Below are 19,945 nucleotides of genomic sequence, written 5' to 3' on the forward strand. Positions count from 1 at the left end.
TACAAAAATTAGTGGGACATGGTGGTGGGTGCCTGTAATCCTAGTTAGTTACTCAGGAAGCTGAGGCAGGAGAATCGTTTGAACCAGGGAGGAGGAGGTTGCAGTAAGCCAAGATCACACCATTACACCATAGCCTGGGCAACAGGGCGAATCTCCGTCTCAAAAAAAAAATAAATTTAAATAATGGGGCTGGGTGCCGTGGTTCACACCTGTAATTCCAGCACTTTTAGTGGCCAAGGCAGATGGATCACGAGGTCAAGAGATCAAGACCCTCCTGGCCAACATAGTGAAACCCTGCCTTAACTAAAAATAATACAAAAGTTAGCCGGGCATGATGGCACACACCTGTAGTCCCAGCTACTCAGAAGGCTGAGGCAGGAGAATCACTTGAACCCAGAAGGTGGAGGTTGCAGTGAGCCGAGATCACGCCACTGCACTCCAGCCTGGCAACAGAGACTCTGTCTCAAAATATATATATGTACGTATATTATATACACACATATGTACTATATATACACACAGGCCCATATGTATAAGTATATACTATATATGTATATATAGTATATATGCTCATATACTATATACGTGTGTGTATACGTGTGTGTGTGTGTGTGTATATATATATATAGCATATATATATATACTATATATATATAGTATATATGCTCATATACTATATACGTGTGTGTATACGTGTGTGTGTGTGTGTATATATATATATATAGCATATATATATATACTATATATATATAGTATATATGCTCATATACTATATACGTGTGTGTATACATGTGTGTGTGTGTGTATATATATACATACACATATACCTATAATGGGTTGTTGCAGTGGCTCATGCTTGTCATCCTAGCACTTTGAGAAGTCAAAGTGGGAGGATGGCTTGAGCCTTGGGATTTCGAGACCAGCCTGAGCAACATAGTGAGGGCTCACTTCTACATAAAAATCCTTAAAAATGAGCGGAGCATCCTGGTGCGTGCTGGTGGGGAGGATCGCTTCAGCGCAGGAGGCAACAGTTAGTTGCAGTGAGCCCTAATGGCCCCGCTGCACTCCAGCCTGGGCAACAGAGCGAGACCCTGTCTAAAAAAAAAAAAAAAAAAAGTAAACCGTGTAAGTCAGTCCGCCATATTTTAAAACCTGTTTATGTAATGGTACAGATTTCCAGTTTCTTCTAACAGCTTGAAACACGTGGCCATGCAAGGTCCAAGCACCTGGTGCCTTACGGGTCTCACACACCCAACCACCTCCCTGGTGAGTCGGGGTTCCCTGGAGCTAGGGGCTGTTGATCCCCAGCCAGGCAACTAGGGGCACAGCCCCAAGGCAGAGGTGTTGGTAGCTGAAGAGTCGGGGCCCCCCAGGCCGGGCATCTGACCTGGTGGAGGCTCCAGGTGCCCCCCAAAGCAGCACGTGAGTCTCAGCTCACACCCGGGGAGGGCAAGTCCATCTTGGGAAAACCTGATGGGGAGGCGGGCGATGGAATGATGGGATGTCACCTCTGGCCCGGTGCAGGGCGTAGCTCTGCAGCCAGCCTTGGGCCTGGTGCCTGTGATGAATGCAGTGACCAGGCACTGTGCTGTGTGCCAGGCACGATGCCCACTGAGGAGCCATCCCTCCTTCCAGAGGAGGAATCCAAAGCCCTCCCAGGTCAAGCAAGTGGGCTGTGAGGGTGGTGTCGGTACATGAGGTCACACCTGTAAGGTGGGTGAAGGATGGGACCCTCAAAGCTTATGGGAACAGGGGCAACCAGCCAGTATGGATGTCATCCCTGTCCCCAGTGGAGGCTCCTGGACCTCAGATGCTGGGGGTTCTCCAGTGACAGGGTCTGTGCTGGTGGGACGGGTGGCTCTCACAACTACTCTGGGCCAGGCAGCAGGCTGGGGTTGGAGGCGTGAGTGCCTTCTTCCTATAGACAGTGGAGAAAGGTGCTAGCTTGAAGTGTCAGCGTGGAACCAGGCCTTGAGGGCTGGCCGACATCTGCTCAGCTGGAAGTGTCATAGCAGGCAAACTGCAGAGCCCTAGCACAGGATAGTGGCACGGCGCTGGGGGACTGCAGAGGTCACGGGACTGAGTGTGCCAGGGCCGTGGGACAGGGGAGTGAGGATTCCGCCTGGCTTTCACTGGCGGTGGGGTGTGGGGCGCCTGGGCGCTGGAGAACAGCCAGTGGGGGCTGCATGGGGAGCTGGTCTGGTTCCTGGGTAGAGGACGGTGGGCACCCCCATTCCCGCAGTTCACCCTCCCCGTTATTCGTGAGGCTCACTCAGTAAGGCACATCTATCCCCGCAGGAGGTCTGGCACTTTGGTTGCAGTCGTCACTTTGTTTCCAGGCTAGCACTCAGTAGGTGCACAGTAAAGATGCTGGGTAGTGTGTTCACTCCAGACCGGGCGCGGGCAGGCGGTGGGGGTCCTGGGGACAGACAGCGCGGGCCAGGACTCCAGGGATGCAGCCAGTGAGGGTCAGCCGTGGGCGGGCTTTGAGCAGAGCCTGGAGCTGCCCTGCAGGAGGATGGAGTGGTGGAGCTAGGCTGCCCCGAGGACAGGACGCCGGGCCCAGGGGACCTGCAGCAGCCGAGGGGGAGGGGTGCACTGCGCCGCCGTAGCCTCCCATCCCCCTCTGCCCGGCCCGGCTGCTAAATAGGCAGCCTGGACCCGCCCTCGGGCAGCCGGGAGGCCAGCAATTGGTTGGGGCGCTAGAGCCGCTCGGTCGCCATGGGGACGCTCTGGAGGCGCGCGTGCCCAGTGCCCAGTGCCCAGCGCCGGGGACTAAATCTTCATAATCTGCCGGCTGGGAGGGTGGGGGTGGGGTCTGTCATGACCCTGGCCTGGGGGAAGGAGCGGCAGGGAGTGCTGTGACCGCCCCACCCCCACCCACGCTGGGTGCAGTTGCGGAGCCGACAGGGCACCTGTGCACCCCCGCGACCCTCGCGGGTGCTCACCTGACAGTGACCCCGGGAGTTCTCGTGCAGTCTCAGCCTCTGCCGTCTCAGCTGAGCAAGCAGGGGGCCGGGGCCGGGGCTGGGTGGGCAGAGAGGCCTGGAATGTATCTGGAACTGTCTGGTCCTCCAGGTTAAAGTTTCCTGTTTGGCGCTCGCAGGCCGGCAGTGCCGCGCTCTTCGCGGCAGGGGGCGCCCTCGTAGTGCTTTGCCAGGGCCGCTCACCCCGAGACAGCAGGCAAGCCACTCAGGGCGCCCCGTGCAGACCCCAGATCCTGCAGCCCCGGTTTGGCACGTCCCAGGCCGTGGGGCCTGTACGTGGATCCGGTGACCACTGTACCTAGGCTGCCAAGGCTGAGCTGGGTTGGGCTTGCAGGTGGGAGGCGATGGCTGGAGGCCACAACAGAGCCATCTTCCTGCCTCAGGCAGAGGAAGGAGACATTTGAGGGCCCACTGTAGAGAGGGGCTCTGAGAACGTGAAGCTGCAAGGCAGTGCCCCGCAGCAGAGCAGGGTGGGTGGGAGATGTGGTCCCGGGAGCTGGGGAGAAGGGAGAGCCTGGCTGGGCCTCACTCCCAAACCCTTGGAGCTGAATCTCCCCTAAGCCTGGATATAGCACTTGTGAGCTCAGAGTGCAGGGAGACCCGCCCTGCCCCGCACAGCCCTGCCCGGCCCCTCCGCTCCTGATGGCCCTGCTATTCTGGCAGCGAGGACCCTGGGGCTGCCTCAGCTAAGGCTGTGGGCTGGGGAAGACGCCTCTCGGAGCCTCCGAGGTGCGGTAGCAGCACTCACCCCCCGACCCAGGGACACTCATGAGGAAGACACAGGGTGGGATACAGGTGGCTGCTGTGGCCACAGTGCCCGGGATGGGGCCCCACACCCAGGCCTCTCATTCCAGATGACTCCTCCTCCGAGAGTGGCAGCGGCAATGGCTCCTCCACCCTGAACCCATCCACGTCGAGCAGCACGCAGGGTGACCCTGCCTTCCCCGAGATGAATGGCAACGGTGCTGTGGCCCCCATGGACTTCACCACGGCAGCTGAGGACCAGCCCATCAACCTGTGCGACAAGCTCCCACCAGCCACGTCGCTCGGCACACCCTCCTACCCCTCTGACGGCTGCGGCGCTGACGGGCTGCGGAGCCGCGTCAAATACGGGGTGAAGACCACCCCTGAGGTGTGTGGGACTGGGAGCTGAGTCCATTTCTTTCTGTTAAGGGCTGTTGTGAGGTGGGAATGAAATTGTCTATGCCCAGAGCTTAGCTGGAGCCAGCGCATGTGTGCGACACCAAGCCAGGGTGGCAGCTGTGGCTGGTACACCGTCGGGTTCCTGGAGAGGATCTGGAATGGGAGATGGCTTGGAGTGTCCCCTCAAGCCAGGCCGCCTTCTCCGGGCCCAGTTCCCTGTTGTCTGTGAAGTGGAGCTGATAGCCCCTGCCTTGGTTGAGGTGGTAGATGGATATGCATCCCCACAACCTGGCCCCCTCCCCCAGAACAGCATCTGCTGTGGGCAACAGCAAGTGGCCACTTTCGGCACAGTGAGGTACAAGGCCTCCCACTGCCTGCCTGTCCCCATTTTATAGGTCATACAAAAAAAGGGCGAGGGCCCAGGGATGTGGGCAGCGGAACTCCTCCTTTGACCAGGCTGATGGAAGGTGGGAAGGATGAGCAGGGCAGCTGCCCTCACCAGTGGGCACCCCCTGCTTCCTGGGGCCCTCCCTCATGCTTCCACAAGCTGCCTCCGGGCCGCTAAGGTTTCCTGCAGTAGCGCCTCTTCTCCAACTTGCTCCCAGGGGCAGAGGCACCTTCCTGGAGCTCACATCCCGGGACAGGCTCTTCTCCCTCCCTGGGCCTGTTTCCTCTGCGGCAGGGAGGGTGGAGTAGTTTCTAGCTAGTTGCCTGCCTCAGTTGGTGCGTCTCGTAGGGAAGTTCTATACCGTGGGCTCAGTGTTGAGTTGTTGCTGTGTGTGTAGCACAGGTGGCTGGGAGCAGGTTCTGGCCAGAGCAGGTTTTGCCTGGGTCCAAGGGGCAGGCATGGCTGCTCTCCCATAGAGGGGAGAGTTTTGCTGAGCCGTCATTGCCACTGTGGCCACAGGGTACATGGCGGGGTGGGGGGGCGTGAGGAAGTGAGATGGGAGCAGGAAGGCCACCAGCAGCTCCCATCTTAGTTTCCTCCGTCTGCCTGCCCTGGGAATCCTGCCACTTTCCAAGTCTGTATGTGGACTAAGAGACAGGCATCAGGCCAGCGACCCTAGGGGACTGATCCCTGCGGGTTTGGTTACTGGGAGAGAGGCCTGGTTGGGGGCGGGGGGTGCTATACTGTGGGGCCAGGTGCCAGGCAGTACACAGCTTCCTGGATTTGCTCCTCAGATAGTGCTATTCCCCTCACGGCTGTGCCACCACCACGCTGCCACATCACGGGGTCTGACCGCAGCCACCTGCTGTCTGAGCCTGCCTTACCTGCTAGATGGCAACCTCCCTGAGGGCAGGAACAGTGTCCCCAGGTTATTGCCAGTCAGGATCTGAATGAGTAATTAGGACATATCGAAAGCACAAACTTCCCAAAAGTCAATCGTGGTCCTCAGCTGTCCCGGGGCAGGAGACAGGTGATATGGGAGCTGAACCATGAAGGATGAGATGGCGGAGGCCTGGAGGAGAGGACAGAGCTGCCTCCAGGGAGAGATGGGTGAGGGGCTTGTCCAGGGAGGAGCTTGTGGTAGGAGCAGAGGGCCAGAGCCCTTCTCTACTGGAGGACAGGTGACTGCTGGGGCAGGCTGGGTCTGGTTCCCTTTCCCCGTTCTACCACATATTCTCAGTGGGCCACTGTGCTGTCCTGGTGGGGGGGGACAGGAGAAGCCCAGCCCGGAAGCTGCAGGAACACATCCTGCCTAATGGACCTGTCGCCTTGGCTGGCCACCCCGCCCAGCCATGTTCCTCCTCCCAACAGACAGCATGCTTACTGCTTTGGTGACAGCTTGGTTGTCAACTTGTTGCAGCCCCTTGGGGATCAGGGAGGAAAACCCCAAAGGCAAAACATATCTTGGCACAAGAGGAGGCCGGCAGGAGGTTCGAGCCCTTTCCATGTCTGCCCTTCCCTTGCGCACGTGGCAGGTCCCGGTGTGGGCCGCTGCTGAGGTGACACCCTCTTAAGCGTTTGGCACCCCCCAGGAGCCTGGTCTCTGCATACCTACTGTTGCAGTCAGTCCTCCCTGCCGCAGCCCAGGGAGGGAGGTGGCAGCATTGCTGTCCCCATTCCACAGATGAAGTGGGCAGAAAAGAGCAGTGACTTGCTCCGGGCCTTGCAGCTGTGGCTGTCGGGCAGCGAGGTGTACGTGCTGCCCTGGTCCCCAAGCTCCCTGCCTATGGGAGACCCAGCAAGGGCATGAGCAGCCGCCTGGCCCAACCCTCTGCCTCTTGCCCTCTTTTTAGTCCCCACCTTACAGCTCTGGGAGCTACGATTCCATCAAGACCGAGGTCAGCGGCTGCCCCGAGGACCTGACAGTGGGCCGGGCTCCCACAGCAGATGACGACGATGATGACCATGATGACCATGAGGACAATGACAAGATGAACGACTCCGAAGGCATGGACCCTGAGCGCCTTAAGGCCTTCAACGTGAGTACCGGCTGGAAACGTGGGGTGGGGTAGGGGCACGGCCAGGGCCAGCCCATCCCACGGCCATGTCTCTGTCCCCACAGATGTTTGTGCGTCTCTTTGTGGACGAAAACCTGGACCGCATGGTGCCCATCTCCAAGCAGCCCAAGGAGAAGATCCAGGCCATCATTGAGTCGTGCAGCCGGCAGTTCCCCGAGTTCCAGGAGCGAGCCCGCAAGCGCATCCGCACGTACCTCAAGTCCTGCCGCCGCATGAAGAAGAACGGCATGGAGATGGTGAGTCCCTCTGCACCACCCCTGACCTCCTGCCACACTCCCAGGATGCCTGGGCCCCTTCACCCGGGGTCTTCCCAGGAGCCCTGGAAGCAAGTACCATCATCCCTGGTTTGCAAATGATGAGGGAACAGGGGCCTGGAAAGGTCATACAGCTCCATAGACTGAGGCGCTGGAGCCCAAACCCCACACTGTGCCACCCACCCCTGGGGCAGGGTCTCCACACAAGCCCAGAACCTCCACGAGCCCTGTGCCAGCTCCATCCCCGATCTGCTTGCAGACCAGACCCACGCCACCCCACCTGACCTCGGCCATGGCAGAAAACATCCTGGCAGCTGCCTGTGAGAGCGAGACGAGAAAGGCAGCCAAGCGGATGCGCCTGGAGATCTACCAGTCCTCACAGGTACCTGCCGCCACAGCTGCAGCAGGGGCCGCCCCCGGGCAGCCGGGGAGAGCAGTCTTCATACGGGTGTGGACTGAGGGAGCTGTGATGGGTGCAGTTGGGAGAGGGGCAGAGGGGGAACAGGAGGGCAAAGACAAGGAGAGGAGGTGGGTGGAGGTCAGGTGTGTTCTTAGAGGTCCTCAGACCTCATGGAAGTGTGGACTTCATCCCAAGATTGGAGGGCGCTGATCAAGTATACTCACAGGGAGATGAGCAGAGTTGGGGAAAGCCCCTGGGGCGAGACAGACAGAGTCTCACAGGTCAAACCACAGCACTGGGTCCCAGGAGTCCTGGGGCCGCAGCGTGTATCCACCTGGTGTTCGGGGATGGTAGTTGGGCCTGGCTACCCCTGTCTCCCCAGCGCCACACTCTCCCCTCTGCAGGATGAGCCCATAGCCCTGGATAAGCAGCACTCGCGGGACTCCACAGCCATCACCCACTCCACCTACTCACTGCCAGCCTCCTCCTACTCCCAGGACCCTGTGTACGCCAACGGCGGCCTCAACTACAGTTACCGTGGGTATGGGGCCTTGAGCAGCAACCTGCAGCCCCCTGCGTCCCTCCAAACAGGAAACCACAGTAATGGTGAGTCGCAGGAGGCCTGGCCTCTGGCTCCCTGGCCAGCACCCAGCTGGGTCTGCAGAGCACCCCGGGGCAGGGCAGAGGGCAGCAGAGGCCAGTGACGGAAAGGGGCTGCCTCACAGCCTGGGGAGCAGGAGCGGCGGCTCTGGCCCCCTCCCACTTCATCGTCTCAGCAGGTCCTTAGATGGGATGGTGAAGGAGGAGGCTTCAGCTGGTTAAAGCAAAAGCCTCCCCGCCACTTCTCATCGCCAGTGACACTGGCTGCAACGCTTCCTGCCTTCACTACCAGCGCCTCTCACTGGTTCCGCTACCCCAGGGCCCCTGTGGGTTCCGAGTCCCAGCCAAGGGTCTGTTCTTGCCCTGAGTTGAATCTCCACAGCCCATCTCACCCATAGTGACGGAGGCTCAGTGAGGCATTGCTGGCCCGCGGTCACCTCCCTCCCCAGGCCTCAGCTCAGGACCTGCCTTGTGAGGCGAGAGCTTTTCTCACCCGAGTGCTGGGCCTCAGTCCTTGCCCCTGCGCTCACGGAGCCCACCTGGAGACACCCAGGGTGACGGCTGCACACCTGCCCCCTCACTCCACTCCTGTAGCCGTGTGATCCAGTCGGTGCTTTCCCGGTAACTTCCCGGGAGACTCTGCGGCAGATGCAGTGCAGACCATTGAGGAGACAGTCCCGGAAGAGACAGAGGCTTCCTCATGGAGTCAGGTGCTGCTGTGGGGGGAACCTCAGACCCCTTTCCTGTGAGGCAGCAGGGCAGGAGAGGGGGCAGCCTGATGGGTCGCAGGACCTCCTGGGCCAGACACTTGGTTTTTGTTCTGTGTGCAGGAAGAGCCCCTGCTAGGTTTTAAGCACAAGAAGGGCCATGAGTTGGGCAGTCTGCCATTCTGTCTGCCCTTGTGGTAAGAAGGGTTGAATGTAGAGGGCAGGAGGCTGAAGCCACGTGCTTTGGGGGCTGTTCAGAGGCCGGGGAGTGAGGGGAAGAATTGAGTTGCCAAGTTGCAGCGTGAGTAGGTTAGAGCAAGGTGCCACCTGTAAGCCGGGGAACCCTGGTGCGCGGTCTTGGCTAAACGTGCCAGAGGATTCCTTAAGCCCCTGTCCCTGGCTGCAGGAGACCCCTCACTGTTCCTGGGCAGCAAGGGCGGGAGCTAGTCCCCATCCATGGCAGGAAGCCCAGACCGCCTCCACTCGCCTTGACCCCCACCCCCTAGAACGAGGAAGTATACGCAGGTCCCTGGAAGATTCCTGCCTGGGCTTAACACCTCATCCCTTCCTAATGCCTCTTAACCTAAAATAAGAGGCTGCCTGGCCCTAATCCCTGAAGCTAAGGCCAGAGTGGCCAGCACGGCGAGAGGTGGAGTGCTGTCCTAGGCGGGCTCCTTTCCTTCTGGGAAGAAAAGCCATCCCACAGCCTTGCCCTCCCTACACATGGGGGTCTGGGACCCAGCAGGAGAGGTGAGGGTGGCCTGGGACCTGCTCCATCCTAGCAGCAGGCGATGGTGACAAGCCTCTACCTGGTGTCACCCAGCATGACCTGTCTCAGGGCTGCGGCTGCCAGGTTCCCAACCCGCCTAAGGGCCTCTCATGGTGGGGCCGAGACTGCTTCATGCCCTCCCTGTTCACACCTGCCCAAGAGGCAGCCAGAGGATGATCCCTCCAGGGAGGCAGCGGGCTCTGCCCCTGTGCATTCTGGGGCCTCGGTCTCCCATCTGTGAATACCCTGGTTCCTTCACGGTGGGTGGGGAGGCCACTGAGGCAGAGATCTGGCCATTGACCTCCTCACCTAGGGCAGCCTCTGTCCTTGGGCACTAGTACCTCATTTGAAGAACACTGTTTAAATCCTCCAGCAGTTGAAGGAAGACGACAGGCAGCCACGTGGTTGCAGGGCCACCCAGCCCCACTGGCCTTTCAAGTGATTGTTCAATCAGTTTGGTACCTCTGCCAGGCAGCCGTATTAATGGCTCAGAGCTCCTCACTTTGCTCATTATGTTATCATCTGGAGATGCAAATCAGCTTAGATAGAATCTGGTTCGGCCTGTCTTGCCTGGGGTGCCGGGTAACTCACGCTCACTCCTATCCCTCTACCCACTATCTGGCAGTCACTCAGCAACCTGAGCATCTGGCTGTAACCAGAGCCTGCATGTGCATGTCTCCAGATCAGATCGGCTGCAGGAAACAGGGACCTTCTCCTTTCAAAGCCTCAGCTACAGCCCAGGAGAGAAGGGAGGAAGCTCTGAGCACAGGCATAAACAGGATAGCACTTGGGGAGAGGAGGAGAAAAGAAAGGAACTGTGGCCACTGCTCATGTTGACTACGCCAGGAGGCTCTGGCCCCTCGCAAGCATGATGCAGAAGGGACCAGCGCCACCCTAGAGGGAACTAGATCGTCTCCTCCCTATCCCTCTGGGTCCAGCCCCTGTAATATCCAGAAGCCAGCATAGGTACTCCTATTCCCAGCTTCCCAGTCCCCTGTTGTGACACCGTAGGCATCAGTCACCTGCTTGGCTGCTGTTTCCAGACACAGCCCCAAGCCCTTCCTCCTGTGTTTAACAGACTTAACTGTTTCCTTAACTCTCAATTCCAAGGACACTGTTTAGAAAATGGTTCCTGGGACCTCCGCCTTGGTGTCCACAATCTGTGGTCAGAGAGGAAATAACCCCGTGTGACAAATTGACCCACCTTAGAATCCAACTTGCACCAGCTTCCTTTTAGCAGCAGTCAGGTTTCCATGATTTCTCCCAATATGTTACTTCCAGTCTGGATACCTCCGGTGACAAGAGCTTGTCCATCTCTCTTCATAGCAGCTAAAAACTGCCATGGAGGCTGGGTGCAGTGGCTCATGCCTGTAATCCCAGCACTTTGGGATGCTGAGGTAGGTGGATCACCCAAGGTCAGGAGTTCGAGACCAGTCTGACCAACATGGAGAAACCCCGTCTCTCCTAAAAATACAAAATCAGCTGGGAGTGCTGGTGCATGCCTGTAGTCCCAGCTACTCAGGAGGCTGAGACAGGAGAATCGCTTGAACCTGGGAGGCAGAGGTTACAGTGAGCTGAGATCTTGCCATTGCACTCCAGCCTGAGCAAGAGACTGTCTCAAAAAATAAAAATAAATAAAACAACGAAAAACTGCCCTCGAGATGCAATAATGAGCGAATGTGGCCATCAGAACCTACAGGGTAGGGGGCGGAGCCTCGCCCTCATGGAAGATAAAGCTGTGGGGAAGGGACTGCAGGGGAGGGCAGAGAACAGGGCAGCTAACCTGGCTGCATCAGCGAGGCCGCCCAGGGAGGCAGCGGCGCTGCACGCGCCCACCCAGATGCTCTCTTCCTTGGCTGTTTCTTGCTGAACATCTTGCAGATTGCTTTTCAAATTCCAGGAGCTTCCAGGTCTCCTGGGAGCCTGTTCAGAAAGCCCTGAAGCCTGTGTGGAAGCCCCTCCCTACTGGGCTAGTTGAGGCAGTCAGGTCTCCTGTGAGCTAAGCCTCCACACTGGAGCCCCAGCCTGTGCTGAGTTTCACAGGCAGCATCTCAGCTTCTGCTCACAGGAGCGGCTTGTTTTGGCAGACGAGGGCTCTGAGGCCCAGAGAAGTTGAAGAACTTGCCAGTGAAGCAGCAGAGCAGGACTTGCATCCATACTTGCCTGATTTCAAAGCCGGCAGCCCACTCCACGGAGCTCGGGAAAGGCCAAGAGAGGACAGAGCCTGGTGGTCCCCTCCCCAACACGCATTCCCCTAGTGCATTTCAGAAGATGGCTGGCTCCCTCTTTGCCACCATCATCCAAGGACAAAGGGCAGGCCGTTTCTCCAGATAACTGGTCTGGGTCTTATCACACCCCCTTGTATCCCAGCAGCATGAACCCCCCCACCTCACTCAGGCATAGGACTCCTCCCAGGAGGGGGGGATTTGAGGTGCTGAGGCTCAGCAGAAAGAGGCTTCACACACCCAGCCCCTTCCTCCATCCACTGGCAGCCGTGGTCCCTCTCTCCTGGGGCTGCAGTTATGGGCTGGCCAGTCTGGCCTATACCTCTTCCCATAGACAGCCAGGGCAGCCAGCCTCTCTCCAGCTGGACGGCAGCCCCTTCCTCGTCTGGGCACAGGCAAGTGTTCTCCTGGCCTTTTGTGGCTCCTCTCCGAGCTCTTCCTGGGCTTTCCCCACACACGTCTCTCAGGTGTGCTGGGCCCCTGCCCACCTGCAGAGTCTCCTGTACACCATCTCCCCTTCCAGCCTCGATGTCTGGGGTGGAGGAGAGCACACAGACTGGCGTTGCCCCCAGCTGTCCTGGTTGAGCTGGCAGGTGTTCTTGTAGCGCCTGTCCCACAGTTCCTCTGCAGGAGTATCTCCCACTCCCAAGCCCTGCTCACCACGCTGGGGAGAGGCAGGTCTCAGGAGTTTCTTTTCCCCAAGGCTGCCTCTTCCTCACCTAAAATCAGATCCTTGCAAGATCTCCCTGAGGATTCCCTAAGAACCCTGTCGCCCGCAGGCCCGTTCCAAGCACTAGGGATAGAGCCATCAGGGAGATGGACCAGAGCCATCGACTCCAGTGCCCAACTCACAGTGGGCACTAGGCCATGGGTTATGACAGCACCGAGGACAACACACCTCCCCAATGCCAGGCAGGGTGGCCGCTGCCTCCTCACCCTCCTCCCCTCTCCACAGGGCCCACAGACCTCAGCATGAAAGGCGGGGCCTCGACCACTTCCACCACCCCCACGCCCACCCCCTCCAGCACCAGCACCAGCAGGCCCGTGCCCACCGCTCAGCTCAGCCCCACAGAGATCAGCGCCGTGCGGCAGCTCATCGCGGGCTACCGGGAGTCTGCTGCCTTCCTGCTGCGCTCTGCAGACGAACTGGAAAACCTCATCCTACAGCAGAACTGACCCCACCGGACCTGGAGTGCACTGCCCTAGGGAAGGAGGCTGTCCCAGCCTGGACCCGGCTTCCTGCCTCGCCAGTTGGTACATTTTGTTTTTTGAAAGAGGTGGGATCCAAAAGAGCTGTTTCTAGCCACACTCCAAGCACCTGAGACTTTGGGCACAAGGACACTTTTTTTTTTTTTTTTTTGGAATCTCACCACACGGGTGCTCTGACCTGCTTGGAAGAGGCCAACGGGGCAGCTCTGGAATGGTTGGGGTCTCCCATGACAAGGCGCTGGGGCTACAGCTCTATTTAGAATCACCTTCGTGGACCCCGATGTTAGAATCCCACCCCCGGATAATTACCTTTCAAGTCTTAGGTGAGCAGAATTGCATATTTATTGAGAAAAACAAAGTGGACCCTTTCTTCCTCTCCCCTTAGTAATTTATTTTTCTGAAAATGGATTCTTTTGTGTTTGTACAGATTGCTAGTCTGTGTCTGTCTGATCAGAAGGATGTATCCCCATACCTGACATTCCATATCACTACACTGATGTGGGCTGGGGCCAATAGGGGCAGGGCGGGTGCCAGGCTGGCTGTTCCTCTGCGTGCCTGGCGCACCCTGGGGCCGCCACCCCTTGGCCAGGCCATCCTGTTGCAGATCCCAGTGCTGCCACAAGGATACTGCCAGGCACCTCCCTAGGCACCGCCAAGCAGGAAGACCTTACCCACACCCAAACCCATGGCAAAGCAAAACAAAAGAGGCACCCCCACCCCATTCTACAGAAGCCCCAGTCCCATGGTCACCTGTATTCTACCTCACACTCCAGCGTGGGCTTTTTCCAGGATGTGCCCTGAGCCTGTTCTGAACAGCTGTCACCCCAGCTCCCCCACACAATATGTCTGCCTGGGAGGTAAGTCCAGACTAGGTGTCCAGGAGCTGGAACCCAGGAGCGTCCTGTCCCTAACGAGCCACTGCAGTCCTCCCACCCTGGCCCCAGCTGCTTGGCAGGACGGAGTGCTGGGAGGTGGCAGCTGGGTGGCAGGGCCCTTCCCCTTAACACCCTGCTGCACAGGAGCCAGGTCTGAACTTCTGTCCACAGGCCTGGGCCCCAGAACTCCTGCCAAGAGGGGCTGCTGCTTCAGGGCGGGCCCCAGCTGCCAGGCAGCTGTGAGCTCCAGGCCGGACTGCAGCTCCCATCCCCTTGCCCCGTGTTTGGAGTAAAGGGACCAATGGAAGTGGAGGAGCCACTTGGGTTCTCCTAAGACCAGCCCTTCTGGAGGGGCCAGTCCTGGAAGAAACCCATAATCCCTGGAGTGTGAAAAAGGGCAAAAAGAAAAAGCTGGCCTGGTTTCCTTCCTCCCTGATAGGCACTTCCTCTTGCTCAGTGCAATACCTACCAGTGCTGCTAAACCAGGGATTCACCCAGACCTCAGCAGGCCCCCAGGGCCCCTCCACGCAACACTCCGTAGCCATGACAGCAGCTCTCTGCTGCCCAGCCCCTGCCCAGAGCTGGCAGAAGCCCTCTGTTGCCTTTCCTCCCTCAGAGCAGAGAGGCCCCAGGGGAGCCAGGGCCGAGTGGATCCTAGGATGGCCACAGAGAGCCACTCGCTCCCAGAACAGGCACCCCTTCCCAAACCAGCTTTTCTGCAGCCAATTGCCTGTTGCAGCTGTGGCCACTGCCTCCCGGCACAGTGGCAGACTCCTCCCAAGGAGGGACGGGGAGGGGGCACCACTAAGGATGCCCCATCCTGCCTCAGGTCCAGACTCTGGAAGGTAGGGTGCCCACACCGTGCTTACTTCCAGCCCCTAGAGGTTGGGAGTGGTCCTATCTCTCAAGTGGCCTCCAACACCCCACCCAGCCACACCACCTCTGCCTTCCATCTGACCAATCCCAAGGCCTCTGGTCAGGGCCAGGACACCTGAGACTCACCCTTAGCACAGCACAAACTCCAGTGCCCAAGGCCTCTCCCACACTCCAGCCAGCCACACATCCAGTCCCACCTGTTCAGTACTGCTCCCCTCAACATTTGAATTTGTGTAAATATTTATTTTTGTGTGTGAACAATACTACAAAGTAATCAGTAGATCTTTTGCAAAATGTTACCCCGGGCAATTTGTGAAAATCTTAATGTTAAAACCTGGCAGAGACAATCGCCACCCTAGAATTCCTGGTATCAGTTACTTAACATGCCACTTCTCCTCCCAGAGGCAGTACCCAAGCTAGACATGAACCGTTTGCATTTCTTGGCAGACAGGAGTGAGAAAAACTGGGGAAGGGGCTCCCTCCCACTTCCCACACAAGGATGAGATCTAAACATCAGCATAAGCTACAGTTTGAAGTCAATGTTTTTCTGAGTTCAAGCTGTTGGAACTGACCACCCTCCAGCCTGCCTTAGTACTGCGGCAAGCGTGTAGGTTTCGATGTGTTTTCAAGAAAAAGGAAAGAATATTTCCATGGTAAAAGTCCACTGGGTCTCCCAGGGCCTCACCAGGACAAATGGAAACTACACCTAAAGCCCTGGAGATGGCAAGATCTGGAGGAAGTTTCTGCATGGAAACAGGATTCCATTTAGCTGGTTCAGTCAGGGGACTTGTTCTGTTTTGCTTTTGTTTTAAAAGATGCAGCTTCAACCCCTCCTCCCTACTCCTGACTTCAAGGGCACCAAAGAGCTGGTTCTGATGAACCAGGCTCGCTGCTGTGTCAACCCTCCCCGGAGGGACTGCCTTCTCCCAAAAGGAGCTCCCAAAGCCCTGTCCCACAGCCATTTAAAAATCTTCTGAAGGGCCTCAGGACACAAAGTAATCATTTGGGATCGTAAGTTAAAAAGGAAGTGCAAAAGTAGGATATTCCGGTTCCAGAGTCTTTGCAGGGGGCTAAGCCCACGAGAAGGGTGGCATCAGAGAAGTGGGCATTGGTCTTAGTGGTGGATCATCAGGTAGACAAGTGACAGTGTGTGTAACCCATCTGAAATTCATTTTACCGTCACCACTCTTACAAAGGACAGTTTATTCCCAAGGACAGTGTTGACGGGGAGGGGGACAGGTAGGGAGTTAGGAGGGTTTTAGAGGATTTCAAACAGGTGGAACCCATCCATCCCTATTCCCAAGGGCCACTTACAACTCCAAGGGTGGTTACAGGATTAACTACCAGTTCATTTTCAAAATGCTGCTTTGAACTCAGAGGGTTGATACTTTTAATTTGTAATTTTTTGTAAAACTTTTTACAAAATAGTAAAGTATTTCACCAGAATACCAGTTTCAATCCGTCCATGGTCTGATTTTTATATAATTTAGTGGTGCTTTAGAAACTTTGTTTTTGTTGTTTCTGAGCTAAACAGCTCAATCCTTTTTCGCCTGTATCTACCTAAGACCAATGTGAACCTTTGTATTTTTGCTCCTAATTTTGGACTCAGTGAAAGTGTACTGTTTACATGTACAGATGCCCCCAGTCCCTGTGTGTTCTGCAAGACTCGCTCTTGAGGAGGAAGACGCACCTCACTAAGCTCATCTGCTTAGCAAAGCCACAAACAAAAACCTCTCACTTTTTACCTACGTTTCCACCTAAAAATACAACAAAAAAACCTATACAACAAAAAACCACATAGAACTCAGATTGGCTGAAAAACACTTTCCACCTGGTAGATGGCCCATATGCCTCTATTATGTGGTCCATTTAGGAGCAGGAGTCAGAAGAGACCTCCTGTGGGCTGCTGGTGGGCAACTGCATGGACAGAGGAAAAGGGAAGGCAGGACTTTGCAGCAGAGCTGTGGGATGAGTGGAGTTCTTCCCTGGGCAGCCTGGGAGCGGGAAGGTCAGAATGACTTATGTGGCCTTCAGGATCAAGCCAACCAGGATTTAGGGACAACCCAAGAGTTCTTTAGTCCTCGGGCATAATTGAGACATGTTTTGGAAGAGCATGAGTTCAAAATCTGAGATGAGATGTTAAGATTTTCAGTGCAGATAGTACAAGCCGTTTCTTCAGGGTTCCTCTGGGGGCAGCTCCTTCCTGAGGTCCCACCTCCAGGGAGGGGCACAGGGCTCCAGATAGTAAGCACTTAAGGCAAACAGTGGATGGCACCAAGTTTGAAAGGTGACTCTTTATGAATCAATGGCTTCACCTCTAAATTATACTTTTACAGATATGCACCTATGCAACTTAACGTGGCTCCTCTAAGCAGGTGAGGACTTCCTCCTCAATGCTCTCTATAAAAATTATTTGTGTTCTATATAGTGAGTTTTACCAGTAAATGTGGCTTAATATTTTAATTCTTAGAATGTGTCTTCTCTACGTGATGCGACTAAATTCTGTTTTGTTTGTGGAATGACTAGCACAGGCCGTCTCCCTCTCCCCCTCACTTAACAAAAGACCAATGAGCTGTTAATCGAGCTGTTATCTCCATGGTATTACTTGCTAAATGCACTGATTTCATAAGTATGTGGAATCCTTTTCCTTTTGAATCTGTATATCATATATAAGACTGAATCTACTTAATAAATACTGAACAGCAAACCGAACGCTCTGCTTCCACTGTGTCCTATCGACAGCAGCACCACCTGCCACTTGTAGTGGCACCGAAACATCTTTCTACTGGTAGATTCCACCTTTTCCTAGCCAATAGTATAGCACACAGAAGGTCATCGGTGCATTTTCCAGAACAAATAAACCTATAATTCCAGCATCTCATCTGTTAGAAAGGGAAGGCAGTGAACCTTTCGCAGGTGCCCATCAGTTGCTCAACACAGGCGGAGCTCGCGTGCACCGTTTTATCTTTCAGTTCCCTCACCCCCACGTGCACGTACACGTACACAGGCACACGGGGTATATATATGCCTTGCTGAAATCCAGTGACCAGCAACAAATCTGTAGCTTTTCCACGACCTCTCATCCTAGGACAAGGGCAACTGACTGAAACCAAATCCCCAGAACAATCCCTAAGTGCTAATTTGGAAAACGGAGCAAACACGATCCCTGGTTCTGAATCTTTAGTGCTTAACATGCCATTCTATCAAAACCCTGGATTCCCACCTTGAAGGAAACAAAAGGGCTACTTTTCCCAAAGAGAATTACTTGTGATTTTTTTTCATCCCATGTATATGGTTTAGGTTAAGCCTTAAGGAAAAATTTTAGGAATATGGCTGGGAACACAACGGTCATCATGGATTTAAAAATAACTTTATGCATGTTAATTGCATACATTTTACTGCTAAAATTCCGTGTGCGTGTATATATATGTACACACATTTATGGCAGTTCTTAAAACCTCTATTTTTAAATAATGACACTCTCATAGAAATTCTGTGCAGTAGCCTAATATATAAAATAGAGAAGGGTGTGACAGAGGGGCTGAGACTCACAGACAGGAGAAGGTCCAGGCACAGCAGAAGACGGCCCTTGACGCCTCCCTTTGCCCATGGATGTGGGGAATCAGGGCAGCAAATCCTCAGTAACACGGAAATTCCTTGTCCTACCTAAAATGATCACCACTGAGACTGTTGAAACTATGACTATTAGAAACCCACAACCTGGGACAACAGCTCCAGATCAGCCCGCAAACACTTACCTCCTTCCACAGGAAATAATGCAGTTCCGAGGGAGCTCTGGGATTCCCAGGAGAAATCTGCCTGAGAGCAGAAAAGCGCTGGAGTCTGGCTTCTTTAAATGGATCTCCACACCACTGTTAACAGTGGACAAAAGACTTCATCAAATGGGAACGTCCCCTCAGAAAGTGAACCAAAATGTACTCAATGACAAAACAGGCAAACCTCCCTTTACAAAAAACAGGAAAACATGCATATGCTATTTTTACAACTTAAAATGCACTAGGGAAGCTTAGTAGTTACAGGAAACCCAAGAATCCTTGCAAAATCCTATCTTCCCTTAATTGATCTTTTGTATAAACACATTTTATTAGGTTTATTCTCGGCCAGTGGTTCTTAAATGAGGGGCCCCGGCTGCCTAAGGAGCCGGTAAATGCTGACAGTGTGCAAAACTTTGTGAGGCCAAGTGTGGTGGTGGGATCGCTTGAGGCCAGGAGTTCAAGACCAGTATGGACAACATAGCAAGAGCCTGTCTCTACAAAAAATTTTAATATTAGCTGGGAGTGGTGGCATGTGCCTGTAGTCTCAGCTACTTGGGAGGTTGCAGTGGAGGATCACTTGAACTCAGAAGTTTGAAGCTACAGTGAGCTATGATCACGCCACTGCACTCCAGCCTGAAAAGGGGGAGACTCTAAAAACAAAACAAAAAAAAACTGTATGTGCATTCCATGGGCGGGGGGGGAAAGAGTTTCCAAAAACAGGTTAAAACCCACCCATATCAGGTAACACAGCACCGACAACTGTTGTACAGGGTGTTCGTCTACGTCTTGCGGTAGAGATGTTCATTCTAGGCTTTCAAATTGACCAGAGACAAGAGGAAGCATAAGGGTGTTATCCAATTTTGGAGCAATCTCCAAAGTTCCACATCCTGCCCCTTCATGGCTTCAAACAATACCCACACATGAGGGCAACACAGCCTGGGGCCCCTCCTCTTAGGTAGACAGGGCAGGCAGATGCTTTGGCATCAGGACCCCTGATGGACACAGGACAAATACCCACATCCCCCTCTAACACAGTCTTACAGCAGGCTGGATAGCAAACAAATGACACCTTGCCAGGTCAGTACCATTCTTCCTTCCTATATTCTGAAACATGATTTTCCTTGTCCTTTGGACCATGAGCAAAATAAGCCTTCCTTACCAAATATTCAGTCTCTAAACTCAGGATAACACTCAACTTTTGGTCAGGTCTGTGGCCCGGGACCAAAAATCAGGGTCCAAAGTGACTTCACAGCCTGCCACCACCTGTCAGCGCAGTGGGCACAAGGCCTACATCCTGACAGCTCCCCTCTGGAGCAAGAGTGAAGTCAGTGGCAGTAGCTGTATAGATTCCTACCGTGAGTTCACATAATTACGACTGTCTTGGCCTGCTATGAACTAAGTCATTATTTCCTAGGTCGCCGGCACTAATAACCTCATGAAGTAGGAACTATTATACCTACTCACAGATGAGAGGTGGCAGCCAGGTTAAATAACATGGCCCAAAACCACAGAGCCGGTGTGTTGCAGAGGCTGTGCTCTAGGAAGTCACTGCATCATTCTGCCTCCCTGAGGAGATACAATAGGCCATGGAAGGTCCCAATCTGGGACTGTAACAATTCTGAGCTCCTGCAGATGTTAAGTGGCCAAATGGATTCTGT

At 55.0% G+C, this 19,945-nt stretch overlaps 1 protein-coding gene across 6 annotated transcripts in view; it reads left to right on the plus strand.

The window, feature by feature from the left end:
- The window catches only part of LOC108293215 (nucleolar protein 4-like), a 73,802-nt gene extending 56,579 nt beyond the window's left edge, over positions 1-17,223 (plus strand). For all 6 annotated transcript variants that reach the window (XM_017514525.2, XM_017514540.2, XM_037733366.1 and 3 more), the window contains exons 3-8: positions 3,842-4,119; positions 6,372-6,557; positions 6,641-6,832; positions 7,110-7,232; positions 7,655-7,856; positions 12,507-17,223. In XM_017514525.2, coding sequence (XP_017370014.2) covers positions 3,842-4,119; positions 6,372-6,557; positions 6,641-6,832; positions 7,110-7,232; positions 7,655-7,856; positions 12,507-12,727 — 1,202 coding nt within the window. In that variant the 3' untranslated portion in view covers positions 12,728-17,223. The remainder of the gene's footprint in view (positions 1-3,841; positions 4,120-6,371; positions 6,558-6,640; positions 6,833-7,109; positions 7,233-7,654; positions 7,857-12,506) is intronic.
- The last annotated feature ends 2,722 nt before the right edge of the window (positions 17,224-19,945 follow it).

This window comes from Cebus imitator, unplaced genomic scaffold (genome assembly GCF_001604975.1).
Source record: "Cebus imitator isolate Cc_AM_T3 unplaced genomic scaffold, Cebus_imitator-1.0 Scaffold18, whole genome shotgun sequence".
In the NCBI taxonomy this organism is placed as follows: Eukaryota; Metazoa; Chordata; class Mammalia; order Primates; family Cebidae; genus Cebus; species Cebus imitator.